Source organism: Bubalus kerabau, chromosome 16 (assembly GCF_029407905.1).
Source record: "Bubalus kerabau isolate K-KA32 ecotype Philippines breed swamp buffalo chromosome 16, PCC_UOA_SB_1v2, whole genome shotgun sequence".
NCBI classification, from domain to species: Eukaryota; Metazoa; Chordata; class Mammalia; order Artiodactyla; family Bovidae; genus Bubalus; species Bubalus kerabau.
In genome coordinates, this window is record NC_073639.1 from 14,280,065 (window position 1) to 14,296,732 (window position 16,668).

Sequence of the window (16,668 nt, forward strand, 5' to 3'; positions counted from 1 at the left end):
TCTATATTTTGAGACTCATAGTCTTTCTATGGGAAAATAAGCCACCTTTTGCATTTATGGAATAAAAAGGAGCTGTCACAATAGAAACCAATGACTACGTGGTGTCCATGGTATTACTCCTCCATTAAATTTTCACTGTTTTCAAATAACTCAATCACCCATCCCTAGCAGCTCTTGACAATCTGTGGATGCACTGGGACTAGATAAATTTGTTAGTAACTTATTTGGAATTCAAACTTAAAAATGAATTTAGAGGGTTCAATTAGAATATATGTTCTACTATAAATAAGGTAGAAATTCTGTTTCTTCTCTGGCCAAGGAATATTGCACCACATGGATTAGTTTAAAACCTAGACTAGTAAGCAGAGACACAACGAGTTGACTTTTTATTTGGATAGACGTTTCGTAATTACATAACCAGTGGTCATTTTTCTTTTTGAAACTGGAAACTTGCAGCCCAGCCCGAAGTGCTGACATCTTACTGGACACTGACTTGGGTCCTAAAGTATTTGAAGATGCACAGTGACTGAATGAGTTTTGAGAATATTCTTTATAACCCAAAACCAGAATCTTTTTCAGCTCCATTAGTTTGCTTTTCCCCTCAACCTATGTGAAAAGTTGTCCTACAAACAAAGTAAGCAACACAATAGGCTTATGGTAAAAACAACTCCAAATCAGTTTGATTTCTGGCTTTCTGTGGTTCTGTGTCTTAAATAAATAAAATCACCCAGCCATTTCTGCAAATTAAATTTAGAAACAGAAGATTCACCAGCACACACAAGCTATCACTGATTTCCCCAGCACCGCTGCTCTCACTCCACCGTGGAGAAGGAAGCCCACGAGACAACTGTAACTCAGCTCGGTTCCAGCCTCCCGATAGCGACCGCAGCTCATCTGTTACATCCTCACCCCACTTACTAAAACACCATGACTCACCCAAAGACACCTCATCTGCTGTTTCTCCTTGCCTTTCCCAACTGCCTCAAGTTTCTCATAAAAAACAAACCAACCAAAAAACTAACAGACTATGTGTGCCCCCTCTATTAGAGAAAAAAGAAGAGGAAGAAGGAGGAAAAGAAAAACACGTGTAAGGTGAAGGCAGGCACGTGTTTGTGGAACCTGAAGAAGCGTGGTCTGAGGGGACGCTGGGAGGCTGCTGCAAAACTCAGCAGCCTGCAACCTTCTGCCCCGGGAAGGACCAAGACAAACAACTCTCCTCAAGGGGAGAGCGGGGGGGGGGGGGGGGGGGGGGGGAGCTTCCCCCTCCCTACCTCACCTGGAGGAGTAAAACAATGTATCTGTTTAGAGGGCCTTCTATGGTCAACTGCCATCAGGATTTCATGGGTGGTGGAGGGAGGAGAAGGAAGGGAAGAGGCAAACAGGAATGGGGAGGGGAGGATGGAGAGGAAGAGGAGGAGGAGGAAGAAGAGAGAAATACTTCCCTCTGTTGCAATCTTAAATGTGAAGACTGCAAACATACCCAAGAGAGACAAGCAGAGAAATACATGCAAGATATTAAGCATGCACCCTTAGAAATCATCACAAACGTTTATTAGCACAGGAATATTTAAAAAGTGCAGAAAATATTTTAAACACAAAAGTATTTTATGTAAAAATGGAAATAATAGAAAAATAATAGCAAAGTATATGACTGGTTCTTAAGAATGACAAAGAACCAGGACAAAGGAAAAAAAAAAAAAACCCACAGAAATTCCTGTCAGAAAATATAAAACTTAGGACTTTTTCTCAGATTCTTAAGAAGTTATATTAGTCTTCATTTCTGCAAAGAAAAAATGCATTATGAACAAAAACACTTTGAAAACAATCAAATTTGAAATAAATATTATCTAGAGGAACAGAAATTTAAAAAAATAACTGCCTAAAAATGTTAAAACTTAGTAAATCTGAGGAAGAGTTATCATGGGACTCCGTTGTACGATAGCTGCAATTTTTCTGTAGGCTTGAGATTATTTCAAAATAAAAAAAAAATTGTTTTTTAAAAATAATCGGATACATATTTTTAAAAAATAACTACCTAATATCACAAACAGACAAAATTAACAATTAATAAGTTATACGAGGGAAAAACAGATTGGTACGATAGAGCAAAGTTAAAAATCTGGCAGACTCACCCAATTTTTTCTCTTTAACACATATAACTTTGAAACAGTGTAGAGAGGTTGGGAAAAGTTGTAAAGAAAAAAACATCTATGGGATAGAATGTACACAACTATTCAGAAATTCTAAAATTCTTTTTCTGAAAAAGCATAAATTAGTTCAATTTTTACACTTGCTGAATCAGCAAGAAAGGAAAGAAACATCATAAGGCCATCTTGAAATTCATTTGAAAACAGTGAATGAATCTAAGAACTAAAGTTTGAGTTGGTAACACAAAGTAACAAAAAATGATGTTAATGCTAATAAAAATCCAAAGTTTGTGACTGACCAACTTAAAATTCATACTGGGAATTATTTAGAGATGAAGTAAAATAAATTTATCCAGTACTGTTCCTTTAAATGCTTTACTTAATATGAAAAATAACAAGTCAGTATCTTTCTCTTGTGTTAATTCTCTGATTTTCTCTGATGGCAGAATAATATTACTGAAAACACAGCATTTCTTTTGCCAGCAACTTAAATGTGGTGGTGTCACGCTTGTGTCCTGGACTTCTCTACCCTGAGTCTCATGGAAAGTGAAAACAGTTTTCCAGGTCATGAATTTTTAAGGGTTTAGATATTTTAAACACCTTGCAAGTTAAGGGCTGTCTTGGGACATTTCCCACAAGCACAGCAAAGTGCCACCCAGGTCTAGGGGTGCTGATGATCATGTGGGCTTTTATGAGATTAAGAACAAATTTGGAGGCAGCTTAACACCTCAGGGTGACCACAGGGACACGCACTTGTTCGAGCTGCCCTTGAACATGAACAAGAAGATAGTAAAATGACCCTAGGATCCTTATGACCCATTCACTGCCAAGTGGGCCTTTCAGCCAAATCTCCCTTTCTGATACCAACAAAGTCTTCCAGTTCTAATCACTATAACACCATCTTGGAAATGAGAGAAGTGTTTCTAATTTTAAAATTAACTAAAAGCAGATGCTGTTGTCCCATTAAACTCTGCCAGCTGCTACTGAACCACTGGCAACCTGAGTCTATTTAATTTGGAGCCCACTAATGGTAAAAAGGAAAATCTGACTGCCAAAACTGCACACCCAAGTTAAACCAGAGAGGCAGAAAATGAAAACAGCTCATGAAAAGCGAATGTATTCTAATAAGGCTCTTCCAAGTGATGACGAGCCATTTTTCCTGTGGTTAATATCTAAAAAAAGGGTTGTTGCTTATTAAATCCTGAATTCAAACACAGCCAAACGAGCAATGCTATCTGTAACACCCCAGTTGATTTTATGCAGCTCGGTTCAAGCTTCCTCAAAGTGAGCCTTTGCAACACTTTAAGAGGCAGACAGGTTTAAATGCATTGATAAAACACCTGAGGGTACTGTTAATATTGATTAAAGTGAGATAGCAAATTAATTAATATTTAGCAAGGTCATAATGACAGATGGGTTTGACACATGGGCCCTGAAGCCTGATGAGTTCTCATCACCCCCCAGGAGGTAGCCTGCTTGGGGCCGGGGTGAGGGAGAAGTGGGGCCTTTTACAGGTGGCACCGAGCTGACAGCAGAGTGTAATGTAAAAGCACTTTGTCATTCGCATAATGTCTGGGGTAATGAAATGAATTCACTTTCTGGCTTCCTCTTGTCTGCGGTGCCAAAGAACACTGTGTTATCAGCACAGATGGAGAAGGCATGGTTCTGGAGAAGAGCCTGATACAAACAAGCCAGTGTGAATACCAATGAATCCCTGAGAATCAGACCCTCGCTGTCGAGTGACAGCTGGGGAGCTCCAGAAAAACGAACGCGTCCCTGTGGTCTTGTCCAACCAAATGTACTGTCAAGACTGCACAGGCAATTTGGAAGCCAGGCGAATCAGAAGCCTGGCTTTTCCTTCCCTGGGAGAAGCAAGCAGAAGACATTCACCCGTGAGCTGTCTTCTTTTCTTCCTCCCTTTCTTAGTAAGAGAGGCCTGAGCAAACACTAATCGACTTATCTGAGCCAACTCTGCTCAGGAGAAAACTCCTGGAGGCAGTAGAACAGAATGGATTTCTGAGTTATGTTACTATGAAACATTAAGTTATAAAGTCAACGAACATCAACAAGTAATGCATGGAAAATGATTAGAAAAGAGGCATACCCATCAACATACTCAGAAGTCTCTGGACCTTTGAACTCACCCCCACAACTCTATACAATCCTTGGTCGTTTATACCTATTGGAAGAGAAAAAATATTAGCAAAATACAGACATTCAAATCTGAAAAGCTGTCGACACACAGTTGCACACAGAATTCTTGCTAGCTCACGTTCACAGCATTCCTGCTGCCTATAAAAATAATGTTTGACAAGAGTGTTTACCAACTTGTCTTAGCAGCTTGGTATGCAAGAGTTACAGCTGGAAAAAAATAAAACAAAGTTCCATGTGGACAAAATGTAAGGAGTAAGCAGTAAGTGAAAAAACACTGGCTAAGCGGTCGTCACACACACCAATGCAATTTGTAAAGATGCACTGTATCTCTCGCATTTCCCGTGTTTAGGTATTCTTGAGATTGTTCTTGACAAGTATTTAGCCTTTATAAAAATAATATGGTGCTGACTGGTACACAGAAAGAAATGGTTTGGATGATTCTTGAAGACCAAGGAAATCACTTAATCCAAAGTAAGGCAAAATTTGTTTTCTTTTGTGTTTCCTTTAGGGCAGTACATGCATTGTCCAGAGAAACGGGCAGTACATGCATTGTCCAGAGAAACACTAAAACTCCAAATGAGGATCACATCAAAATTATATATCAAAATGAAACAAATCACTGCATTCTCCCTCTGTGGAGACCTGGAAACAAAGTATCTCCAAGTACAACAGACAAGAAATAAAGGCAAGAAAATGTATCAGCAAATGAACTCAGTATGTTGGACACATGATTGTTTGAATTCTGATGTGAACAAGGCAATTGAAAAAGGACATTTTTTAAGCAATCAGGAAACGTGGAGTGGCATTAGGGTTATGTAACAAAATGTCTTTATTGTTCATGTTGCATATTGAAAGGAGTAAGAGTAATCTATCTTAGTTTTGCTTGAAGGAGGAGGAAGGGAAAGATGAGGAGACTAGTAAAATCTTGAAAATTTTTGAGTCTGCACAAGAATGCAGGAGTTCATTGTACCCTCTACCTTTTCTGGGCTTGAAATTTCCATAATAAAATCACGACTTCCAAAAAATGTGATTTAATATCTTTATTTCTTAAAAGAGGTGAAACTCTGTGTGTTTATTTTCTGTACCACAAATGCTAAAACTAACAAGAACTGGACTGGCTGGCCAGGAGATCACGGCTCTAATCCACCAAGTTTCCAAAACAAAACACCGTACCAAAAAGGCCAAGGGACCCAAGGGAACTTTCTCTTTTTTTTTTTGGCCCCCCTGTATGGTGACAAGTGTACCAGCCAGAGTCTAAAGAACTGGATTCAAGTCACAGCCCAGTCACTCCTGAGTTCTGAGACCCAGGGCAGGCCAGGAACCTTCTCTGAGTCTCGACGCTGCCTCCGAGGTCAGGAGAGTGTCTCTCCCCATGTACTAACTAGCATGGTGGTACAGGCCAGGTCTCTTGGCCTTCCTTAATTAATAGAAATTGACTAAGGCCAGACAAGAAATTCAGGCAAGGCTTTACTGGGGCCCCTGCTGTAGTATGGGGGAGCAAGAACAAGTAACAGGTTCCCCAGCTCACTGCCCGAGGTGGGGGGAGAACTGGTTCCTTACACAGGCGCGGGCCCAGAGGTTGGGTTGGGGGGTGGCTTAGGTGGTCTGCCCACCCTTTTGGTGGCCATGTGTGCAGAGGGGCGTGTGCTTTTGCTTCCTGGCTCTTCAGAAGTGGCAGTTGGATTTTTTTGGTCTTTCTGTATCTTGTTGCCCATGATTTGTGCCAACTGAGCATGCATGCAGTTATTTTTAGTCCCTTACAGTTTCTTTGAGCTGAAGCTCCAATACTTTGGCCACCTGATACAGAGCCGACTCATTGCAAAAGACCCTGAAGATTGAAGGCAGGAGGAGAAGGGGACAACTGAGGATGAGATGGTTGGACGGCATCACCGGCTCGATAGACATGAGTTTCAGCAAGCTCCTGGAGACGGTGAAGGACAGGGAAGCCTGGCATGCTGCGGTCCAGGGGGTCACAAAGAGTTGGACACGATTGAGTGACTGAACAACAACAGTTTCCTTGTATTTGACAAAGACAAATACAATGTTTCTTTGTCTCAAGGAGACATTTGTCCAGGTACAAGCATTGCAGCAAAGGGTCCCAGGTCCCAGTCTGTCTTACTGGGAGAACACAAATGATACCTACATGTGCCCTGCTTATTATAACACACTGCATACATCATGCTCCACTAGTCCTTACAAAAATGAGGATTTCTGTTCCTTCTGTTTCACTTTTTGGCCTTTATTTCTCCTTGTGTGCATGCTCAGTTGATCAGTCATATCCAACTCGTTGTAACCCTAAGAACTGTAGCCCGCCGGGCTCCTCTGTCCTTGAGATTCTCCAGGCAAGAATACTAGAGTGGGTTGCCATTTCCTCCTCTGGAATATCTTCCCAACCCAGGGATCGTACCTGAGTCTCCTGCATCTCCTACATTAGCAGGCGGATTCTTTTACCACTGAGCCACCTGGGAAACCCTTACGTCTCCTCACTCTGCTTCAAACTTCTGAATGTCCTGTTTGTCTGTTACGTGTCCCCTGAAATTCATATGTTGAAGTCCTAAACCTCAGTATCCCAGAATGTGACAGTTTTGGTAACTAAAGTCTTTAAAAGAGGTGGTTAAGTTAAAACAAGGTCACGAAGGCGAGTCCTGATCCAATAAGACTGGTGTCCTTATAAGCAGAGGTCAAGCCTCAGACACACAGAAGGAAGACAATGTGGAAACGGAGGGAGAAGACAGCCGTCTGCAAGCCCAGAGGAGGGGCTCTCAGGAGAAACCAGCATGACAACACGCCGTCCCGGATCTCCAGCCCCGAGAACGATGAAAAAAGAAATTTCTGTGGCTTAAGACCCCCAGTCTGTGGTCCTTGAGTATGGCAGCCCCAGTAAACAGACACACCTTCTTTCTGGATTTCCTCTAGAGCTCGAAGAACCAGGGTGGCCAAGGCTGGCCCTTCAGTCTCTACACAGATGTTCAGAAGGCTCAAGAATCAGAGTAGCCAAGAGGCACCTTTGTGATAGGAAATGCTGAGAGTGGAGAAAAATGCACATCAGCCCTGCCAAGAGTTAGGAACACTGTCAAAAAACACAAAAATCAGAGCTTGAGCCTGCCAGAGGAAAAAAGACCAGGCCTCACTCCTTCCTTCTCCTAGAGGCTAGAAGGCTATGTCCAGAGAGTTTGAAATACCAGAGCATTTTTTTTTTCAACACTCCTCTATTTAAGAAACCTAAAATAGTTTGGCCTCAAAGCCAGAAGCCAAAAGAGCAAGTCATATTCTGCAGACTAACATGCCCCTCTGAGAAGTGCCTGACAAACGTAGAGAAATAAAGTAAGAATGTTATTTCAGCAACAGTCATCACTCTGTGCTGCTAATTATGATCAGATAATTGATCAAGTTCACATTCATCAACCCAAGAGAAGGAGAGTTAATTTGCTAATGCATAATGAAAGGTGCATGGGGGAATTAATCCTACTCAACATTTTTTTTACTTTTTTAAAATAAATTTAAATAAACCCTGTACAAAAGCAACTTGGAAACAGCACATGGACCATGTATACTCCAGTCATGCAGAATTTTCTGTTTCTTGTCACATTGTCCTTAAAAGCTCTGGACTAAATAATCAGAAAAACTATACCTATGAGCACACGCATGATGTACAAAACACATCGTATAAATAAATTCAAAGACTATCAGTTCAGTTCAGTCGTGTCCAACTCTTTGCAACCCCATTAATTGCAGCACACAAGGCCTCCCTGTCCATCACCAACTCCCAGAGTTCACCCAAACTCATGTCCATTGAGTCGGTGATGCCATCCAGCCATCTCATCCTCTGTCGTCCCTTTCTCCTCCTGCCCCCAATCCCTCCCAGCATCAGAGTCTTTTCCAATGAGTCAACTCTTCCCATGAAGTGGCCAAAGTACTGGAGTTTCAGCTTTAGCATCATTCCTTCCAAAGAAATCCCAGGGCTGATCTCCTTCAGAATGGACTGGTTGGATCTCCTTGCAGTCCAAGGGACTCTTAAGAGTCTTGTCCAACACCACAGTTCAAAAGCATCAATTCTTCGGCGCTCAGCCTTCTTCACAGTCCAACTCTCACATCCATACGTGACCACAGGAAAAACCATAGCCTTGACTAGACGGACCTTTGTTGGCAAGGTAATGTCTCTGCTTTTGAATATGCTATCTAGGTTGGTCATAACTTTCCTTCCAAGGAGTAAGCGTCTTTTAATTTCATGGCTGCAGTCACCACCTGCAGTGATTTTGGAGCCCAAAAAAAATAAAGTCTGACACTGTTTCCACTGTTTCCCCATCTATTTCCCATGAAGTGATGGAACCAGATGCCATGATCTTCATTTTCTGAATGTTGAGCTTTAAGCCAACTTTTTCACTCTCCTCTTTCATCAAGAGGCTTTTTACCAATCCAAATGTCAAGTCATAGGATTTTTACAACCTCTGCAACTTCTTTCCAAATTTCTCTCTTCCAGCCAGAGGGATCACTATTTCTCATCACTAAGTATTAGAATTTTGAAAATTTTCTTTAACTTCTTCCCTTTCACTTTCCGAATTCAACAGACCAATGTCTGCATTTTCTTCACACTTCGGACTAACCTCTGTTTCTTCAACATGGCCTTGAATTTGATGACTGTATGTTGAGCACCCCTAATAGGGACACACATAACCATAATCCATTCTGAACACCATCATTTTTTTCTTTTTATTTTTCAAGTGACTTTGATTATTTTAGGTCTTTCCCATCAACACTTAAGAGTAAGTCATCAAATCAAGTCCAAATTCCTCAGCTGAACAAGCATGTAAGGCATAGACACATAACTCTTCATAACGAGCCTCACCTCACCAACCCACAATTTATTGTAGAATATTCATCTGTATCAGAATAGACCCCTGACTATAACCCACAAAAAAACAAATTCATCCCCTCCTCAGGCCCAAGTCCCCTCTGAGGGAGAAGTTCTTCCCTTTCTCTTCATTAATGACTCATCTGCCAAATATGTATTCATCAAATACACAGTGGGTGAAATTCTAGCTGCCCAAGAGTCAACAGGGAGCAAGATAAAGTCCCATCCAGAACTTCAAACTAGAAAAAAAAAAAAAAAAAAAAAACCCACCTTTTTTCTGTCACTGGCACATAGTGATATTTCCTTGAATTAAAAATGTTATCTGTTTTGAACTTATGTATTCTTTTTCCATCATTTTTTCCTATTGTTCTATAGTTCACTTGTAATGTTGTATTTGTTTCAACCATACAGCAAATTCACTCAGTTATGTGTATGTATGTGTGTGTGTGTATGTATTCTTTTTCAGATTATTTTCCATTCTAGGTTATTACCAGATACTGACTATAGTTCCCCGTTCCATACGGTAGGTCCTTGTTGCTTATCTAATTTATATACAGCGGTGTGTATCTGTTAACCCCAAACTCCTAATTCATCTCCCCCACCACCACCATCTCCTTTGATAACTATTAAGTTTGTTTCTATGTCTATGAATTTTTTTCTGTTTTGTAAATAAGTTCATTTGTATATTTTGGACTCCATATACAAGTGGTATTAGATGATAGTCGTCTTTCTCCAACTGACCTGCTTCACTTAGTATGATAATCTCTAGGTCTCTCCACGGGGCTGCAGACGGCATCACATTTTATGGCTGAGTGATATTCCACTCTACATATGAACCATGTCCTCTTTATCCATTCATCTGTCAACGGGCACTAGGGTTGTTTCCATGAGTCAGCCATTATAAACTGTGTTGCTATGAACACTGGGGTCCAGGCGTCTTTTCTGAATTAGTTTCATCTTTTCTAGACGTATCCCCAGGAGTGAGACTGATGGGTCATATGGCAGCTCTAATTCTAGTCACAGTTTTCTTTAAGGACCCTCCATACTGTTCTCCATAGTGGGTGCACTAATTTAGATTCCTAACAACAGTGTACGAGGCTTCCTTTTTCTCCACACCCTCTGACAGTCCCTTTTTCTGAATTTGACTTATAATTAATTCCTTCTAACATTTGATTACATTTAAAATAAGCCCAAATTCTCCCATTCACAATTCCCAAAATCAAACATCTGAATGCCTGACATCAGGTTATTTTGGTCTGCTTTTTCCCCAGTCAGTATGAATATTCATATGTCACTATGTTAAAAGTAGTTTCTACACCAAACCTGCCTAAAGATGCTATATGCTCAACAATGTATGCCCCATACCACCTTTTCTCAAACACATCCACCTCAGAATTCTCAGATTAAGAACTGTGGACCTGTGTTCCTCCATCTCTCCCCAAATATGTAGACATATTACCTTGAAAAATAGTAGGTTAGCTTTGGTTTGGGGTTTTTTGGTGTGTTTGCTTTCAATAGCCTTCACGGTGCCTTGCATAGACTAGTTGAGGATGGAATAGTATACCTAGGTTGAATTGACTTGAAATTAATTTAGAATTACAGATATAGATTGGACTTGGCCTAAAATAGACATTACACCTAGGAACTAAAAATTCAAATATCCAAGGTATTAATAAACAAAACAACTCTCAGAATGGAAGTAAATATTTGCAAATGAAGTGACTCAAAAGGGATTAATCTCCAAAATATATAAACAGCTCATGAAGCTTAATATCAAAAAAGCATCAAAAAATAGGTGGAAGATTTAAACAGACACTTCTCCAAAGAAGACATACAGACTGCTAAAAAGTGAAAAGATGCCCAACTTCACTAATTATTAGACAAGAGCAAATCAAAACTACAATGAGTATCACCTCACACAGTCAGAATGGCCATCTTCCAAAAAAAAAAAATCTACAAACAATAAATGCTGGAGAAGGTATGGAGAAAAGTACAACCTCCCACACTTGGTGGGATGGAAACTGTTAGAGCAGCTATGGAAAACGGTATGGAGGTTCCTTCAAAAACGAAACTTAGAGCTACCATATGATCCAGCAATCCCACTTCCGGGCATATATCCCTAGAAAATCATAATTCAAAAAGATGCATGTGCCCTGATGCTCACTGCAGCACTGTTTACAATAGTCAAACATGGAAGCAACCTAAATGTCAGGGAAGAGATATAGAGGAACAGATATAGATGTGGTACACATATACAATGGAACGCTACTCAGCCATAAAAAGGACAAAATAATGCCATCTGCAGCAACATGGATGGACCTAGAGATTGTCATACTGAGTGAAGTGAGGCAGAAGAAGACAAATTTCATTATGATACTGCTTACATGTGGAATCTTTAAAAAGGGTACAAATGAATTTACAAAACAGCTACAGGTGTAGAAAACAAATTAATGGTCACGAGGGGTGAGTGAGAGGAGGGATAAATTGAAAGATTGGGACTGACATATACATAGTACTATATATAAAATAAATATCAATAATAATAAGGACCTACTGTACACCACCGAGAACTCTACTCAACACTCTGTAATGACCTATAAGGGAAAAGAATCTAAAAAAGTGTGACTCTACATATATACATAACGGATTCACTTTGCTATACACCCGAATTGAACACAACATCGTAAATCAACTATACTCCAGTAAAAAATCTTAAGAAAAACCCGAGGTATTCCAACTTTTCCAGCATATCAAAGCTCATTGACAGCTGTCATTACCACAATCCTTTCTAACGTTTAACAAAAACCTGGAATCTCATCAGAGTATTTACAGGCCAACAGCTTTTTTTTTTTTTTTTAATAAATCAGATTGGTTCTGACCAGTAGCAAAGACAAGGGGAGTGCTCTCCAGTTCACTGACGAGCAGCCGATGACAGCTGTCCCCGGGTACAGAGGCCGAGGTGAAATCTCACTCGTCTCCCTTCCCGCACCTGCCGCCGCCAATCTCACACAGCGCTGTCAGCGAGCACTGCCCACGCCTTCCTGAAGGAGAGGGGCAAGCAGCAGCAATGAGTCAGGCCTCATCATCCCCTCTGTCTCACTGCTTCCCTCTCCAAATGGTCAGCTCCAGCAAACACTCACACGGCACTCAGGAACCCCAGAGGGCAACCCAGAGGCCCTGGAGGTGGGCTGGAGAATCACAGGAGAAAAGAAGATGCTTCACTTGACAACCAAAAGAAAAGTACATGCAAAAGGGGAAAAAGGAAACTGTCAAGGCTTGGTAAATTCCATTAAAAAACAGAGGTTAGCAGTAAAGGCTGGAAGGAGTGACCTGACAAGTCATCATGGTAAGAATAAAACACAGTGGTGTCTGGAGTCATGGAAGCAGAAGAGAGAAGACAGGTAATCAAAGCACGCACACAGGAAAGGCAAACAGGGAGAAGACGACTATAAAATGAATGGAAGGAGAAGCTGGGAAGAAATGAGAGGATCATGGGCTAGAAATTATATCACATTTAGTTTCCTGTTGATTTCATAACCACTGTTGAGGACTTACTATACTTCAGGCACTGAGGTAGAATACAGTGATGACATAGGTAACATTTAAAAGGCATTCAAATTAAAAGAGAGAGAAACTTGGGACCCACACAGTCATAAAGTCTTTTCTTTTGAAAAGCACTTCTCTGGCTTCAGCAGCAGAGGCTGTGCCTGAGAGCACATGGCATACCTTTAACAAAGAAACAGAGTCAATTAATACACTGAACCAGTGAGTGATAACTTGATGAGTGGCTAGTAAAAAGACATGGAGAGAAAGAGACAAAAAAGATTATAATGAGAAAAAAACAACACAACACTGTAAATCACCTATACTCCAATGTAAAACAAAAAAATTTTAAGGAAAGAAAAGATAGATGTAATTGTAAAAAGAAGTAAGGCTCAAACTGAAACATCAACACTTTTGATGGTTAACAGGCAAAAAATTATTGAAAAGACCTTTCCAGGTGTATGACTCTACGATCAGGTTCCATGGGTCTACAAAGTAACATTCATTCAGTTCTCACCTATTGAGAGTAACAAGCAGAGTGCTTGGAGTGAACTGAGAGAGTTGATCAATATTTACAGAGGAAGTGAAACATTTATTTGCATTTGTGCATGCTGACAACAAGGGTGAAAGGTCAATTATGTTCATGTTCCCATTCACATCAGAAGTCTAAAGTGTGCCGTTATTAACAAGGCGCATGTGCATATACATGTACGGACACGCATAAATACAGATATACACGTACATATCCCACCAGCACTGCAAAGACAAATGTCCCTGTGGGCTATGTACTGAATAAGCATAAATATTCATGCATATATGTTTTATATCTTATGTATCTTCAAGATTCTGGAAAATAAAAGGGAAAGAGCACCATAGGTGAAACGATTAGGAAAAATTTGTGAGGAAAGACCTAGCAATGAAGCTTAAGAATGATAGCTACATCACAAATTATTAGAGAAATGCAAATCAAACTAATACAATTATGTAAAGTTTAAAAATAAAATAAAATTTAAAAAAAAGAAATGAAATGCAAATCAAAACTACAATGAGGCATCACCTCACACTGATCAAAATGGCCATCATCAAAGAGGCTACAAATAATAAACACTGAGGAGGGTGCAGAGAACAGGCAGCCCTCCCACACCGCCGGCGCAATGTGAATTTGTGCAGCCAGTACGGAGAACAGTATGGAAATTTCTCAAAAAATTAAAAATAGAGTTGCCATATGATCCAGCAGTCCCACTCCCTGACATATATCACAGAAAAACTCTAATTCAAAAAGATACATGCACTCCAGTGTTCACAGCAACAATATTTACAATAGCCAAGATGTGGAAGCAACCTAAGTATCCATCAACAGGTGAATGGATAAAGAAGATGTGATACACACACCCCCAGTGGAATATTATTTAGCCATAAAATGAATGAAATAATATCATCTGCAGCAACAAGGATGGACCTAGAGATTCACGTACTAAGTGAAGTAAGTCAGACAAAGACAAATATCATGTGATATCGCTTACATGTGAAATCTAAAAAAGTGATACAAATGAATTTATTTACAAAACATAAATAGACTTACAGACACAGAAAACAAATTTATGGTTACCAAAGGGGAAAGGAGGGGAAGGGACAATTTAGGAGTATAGGATTAATAAAATAAACAGCAAGGATCTACTGTGTAGCACAGGGAACTATAGTCAATATCTTTTAATAATCTATAGTGGAAAAGATTCTGAAAAAGTATACGTATACACATTGCATGTGTATGTGTTTAAGTATACAGTATATACATATACACACACACACAACTATGTGTGTGTGTGTGTGTGTGTGTGTGTGTGTGTGTGCACGCACGAGCGCATTCAGCTGTGTCTGACTCTCTGCGACCCAGTGAACTGTAGCCCACCAGGTTCCTCTGTCCATGGGATTTTCAGGCAAGAATACTGGAATGGGTTGCCATTTCCTCCTAAAGGGTATCTTCCCAACCCAGGGATTGAACCTATGTCTCCTGCATCTCCTGCATCGGCAGGCAAACTCTTTACCACTGACTCACCTGGGAAGCCCTATATACTATATATATAATCAAATCACTTTGCTGTACACCTAAAATAATACAACACTGTAAATTAACTATACTTCAATTCTAAAAATAAATATATAAATAAGATGTTATTAAAGTCATTCAAAGAAAAGCAATGAAAAGGCTCGTGAACGTTGTTTTGGGTCACAGGTGAATTGACAAAAATTTGGCAATGTATTTCTTACATACATTTATCATTAAGTAAACACTCTGTTCCAATGTCTGTGTCCGTATAGTAAACGCTTCTCAAGCCATCCACTACACTGAGTTACATAAACAAGTTCATACAGACACCCTTCCCAGATACAGTGTCATTCATAGTACTTTAAGGTTCTGTCAAGAACACGTGTCTATATTAAATTAGTTTTAAATATAAGTATATAAAACCAAGAATGCTTCACTCTTCCATCAAAGGAACATATGCATTCAACATCATAAATTTAAAATGCTCTATGTATAAAATTGAAGAATTCTAAAACTTTAGGAGACGAATGCATTATTTTAACACTAGGTAGCAAATACTGCAAAAACCAGGCAGGGTAGGAGACCATTCCTAAGCACTGGGACAGTTAGAGGATTAACTACAGCTTTACAAAGATGAGAAGCTCAAAATGATACTGAGTAACATCTTCATTCTAGATCTTGGTTCCCTCATTTAAAAAAAAAAAAATACAACCATCTGGGAAACAAACTTCTTAGGGTTACAGATACAAATTATTACAAATTAATGTTATAGAGATTCTGAAAGCTTCCAGCTCTCCCCTCTCCCAGCTGTATAACCTGGCAAGTTATTCAATCTCTGTCTCAAATTCTTTATCTGAAAACGAGGTTAATGATGGGATGGAGTTGCTGCGAAAATAAGAGATGATGTTTATAAAGCATTTGCATAAGCCTTACATAACAGTCATGAAAATCTCTTACTGTAACATAAAATTCAAGATTAATATCAAAATAGTTTGGCACAATGCATATAAATAGTCACCCTAACGAAGGCTTATAGTCTGCAGCCCACTGTCATAAAATAAAGCATATGCTGGGAAGAGAGTCAAAGTTTATTTAATATGAATGACTCATGGAAAATATAAAATTCCTGTTCACCAATAACATTTGGAATTTCTCCCTTGGATGCTAATTATTTGGGCGGCAGATAGAGAACCATTACAGACAGCTACTACCTGCCAGGAGCTGATCTGCATTTTCCTTTCCTGTGAAGCCTTGCTTTTGCTTTCATGTCACCTTTCCCACACTCTTTCCACATAAATCCACTTCTAGACTGGGATCAAGGTGCCTCCCTATCCGCAGGCACCTGGAGGAGAGGTCTCAGGATTTCACTCACATGTTCTTTTCACACCCAGACCAACCCAAGGCTGAGCTCAGAACCCCGCCAGCCTGGCACGCCTGAGGCTAGCCGTCACATGCACACCCATTCCAGCAGGAGTGAGACATGTTCAAAAAAACTACAAGGCAAATATCCAATTCCAGGTCCAAGCCAGCTTCTTTGGAAGTACTGATAATTTCTGGACTCTGCAGCACATCGAGGTCTGACCATGAGTCATCCTCTCAAATCCAAGTCTCGAATATAAAGAGTGTTTGGTTTATTAAGGCCTAACTTTGTATTAGGGCCCAAATGGACTACAAAATATTCCCAATACTCCAGGTAACTGGCCTCAGCTCGAGTCTGTAGCGAGAACAAGAGAAAGAATTTTTGTTTCAGACAAGAAAACCCCTAGACTTGTTGCATTCCTTGTACAACCACCCAAACCAGCAGGCAGAATGTCTGGAGGGGGCAGGAGAAAGCTGCAAAGTAACAGGAAGTTTCTTATTTCATTAGAAACTCTCAGGGAGACAGCATTTCCCAGGTGGCCCAGTGATTAAGACTCTAACAGGTA

At 40.0% G+C, this 16,668-nt stretch overlaps 1 protein-coding gene across 16 annotated transcripts in view; it reads right to left on the minus strand.

The window, feature by feature from the left end:
• The window catches only part of ARHGAP10 (Rho GTPase activating protein 10), a 390,783-nt gene that overhangs the window by 151,009 nt on the left and 223,106 nt on the right, over positions 1-16,668 (minus strand). For all 16 annotated transcript variants that reach the window (XM_055550841.1, XM_055550840.1, XM_055550839.1 and 13 more), the window contains one exon: positions 4,252-4,326. In XM_055550841.1, coding sequence (XP_055406816.1) covers positions 4,252-4,326 — 75 coding nt within the window. The remainder of the gene's footprint in view (positions 1-4,251; positions 4,327-16,668) is intronic.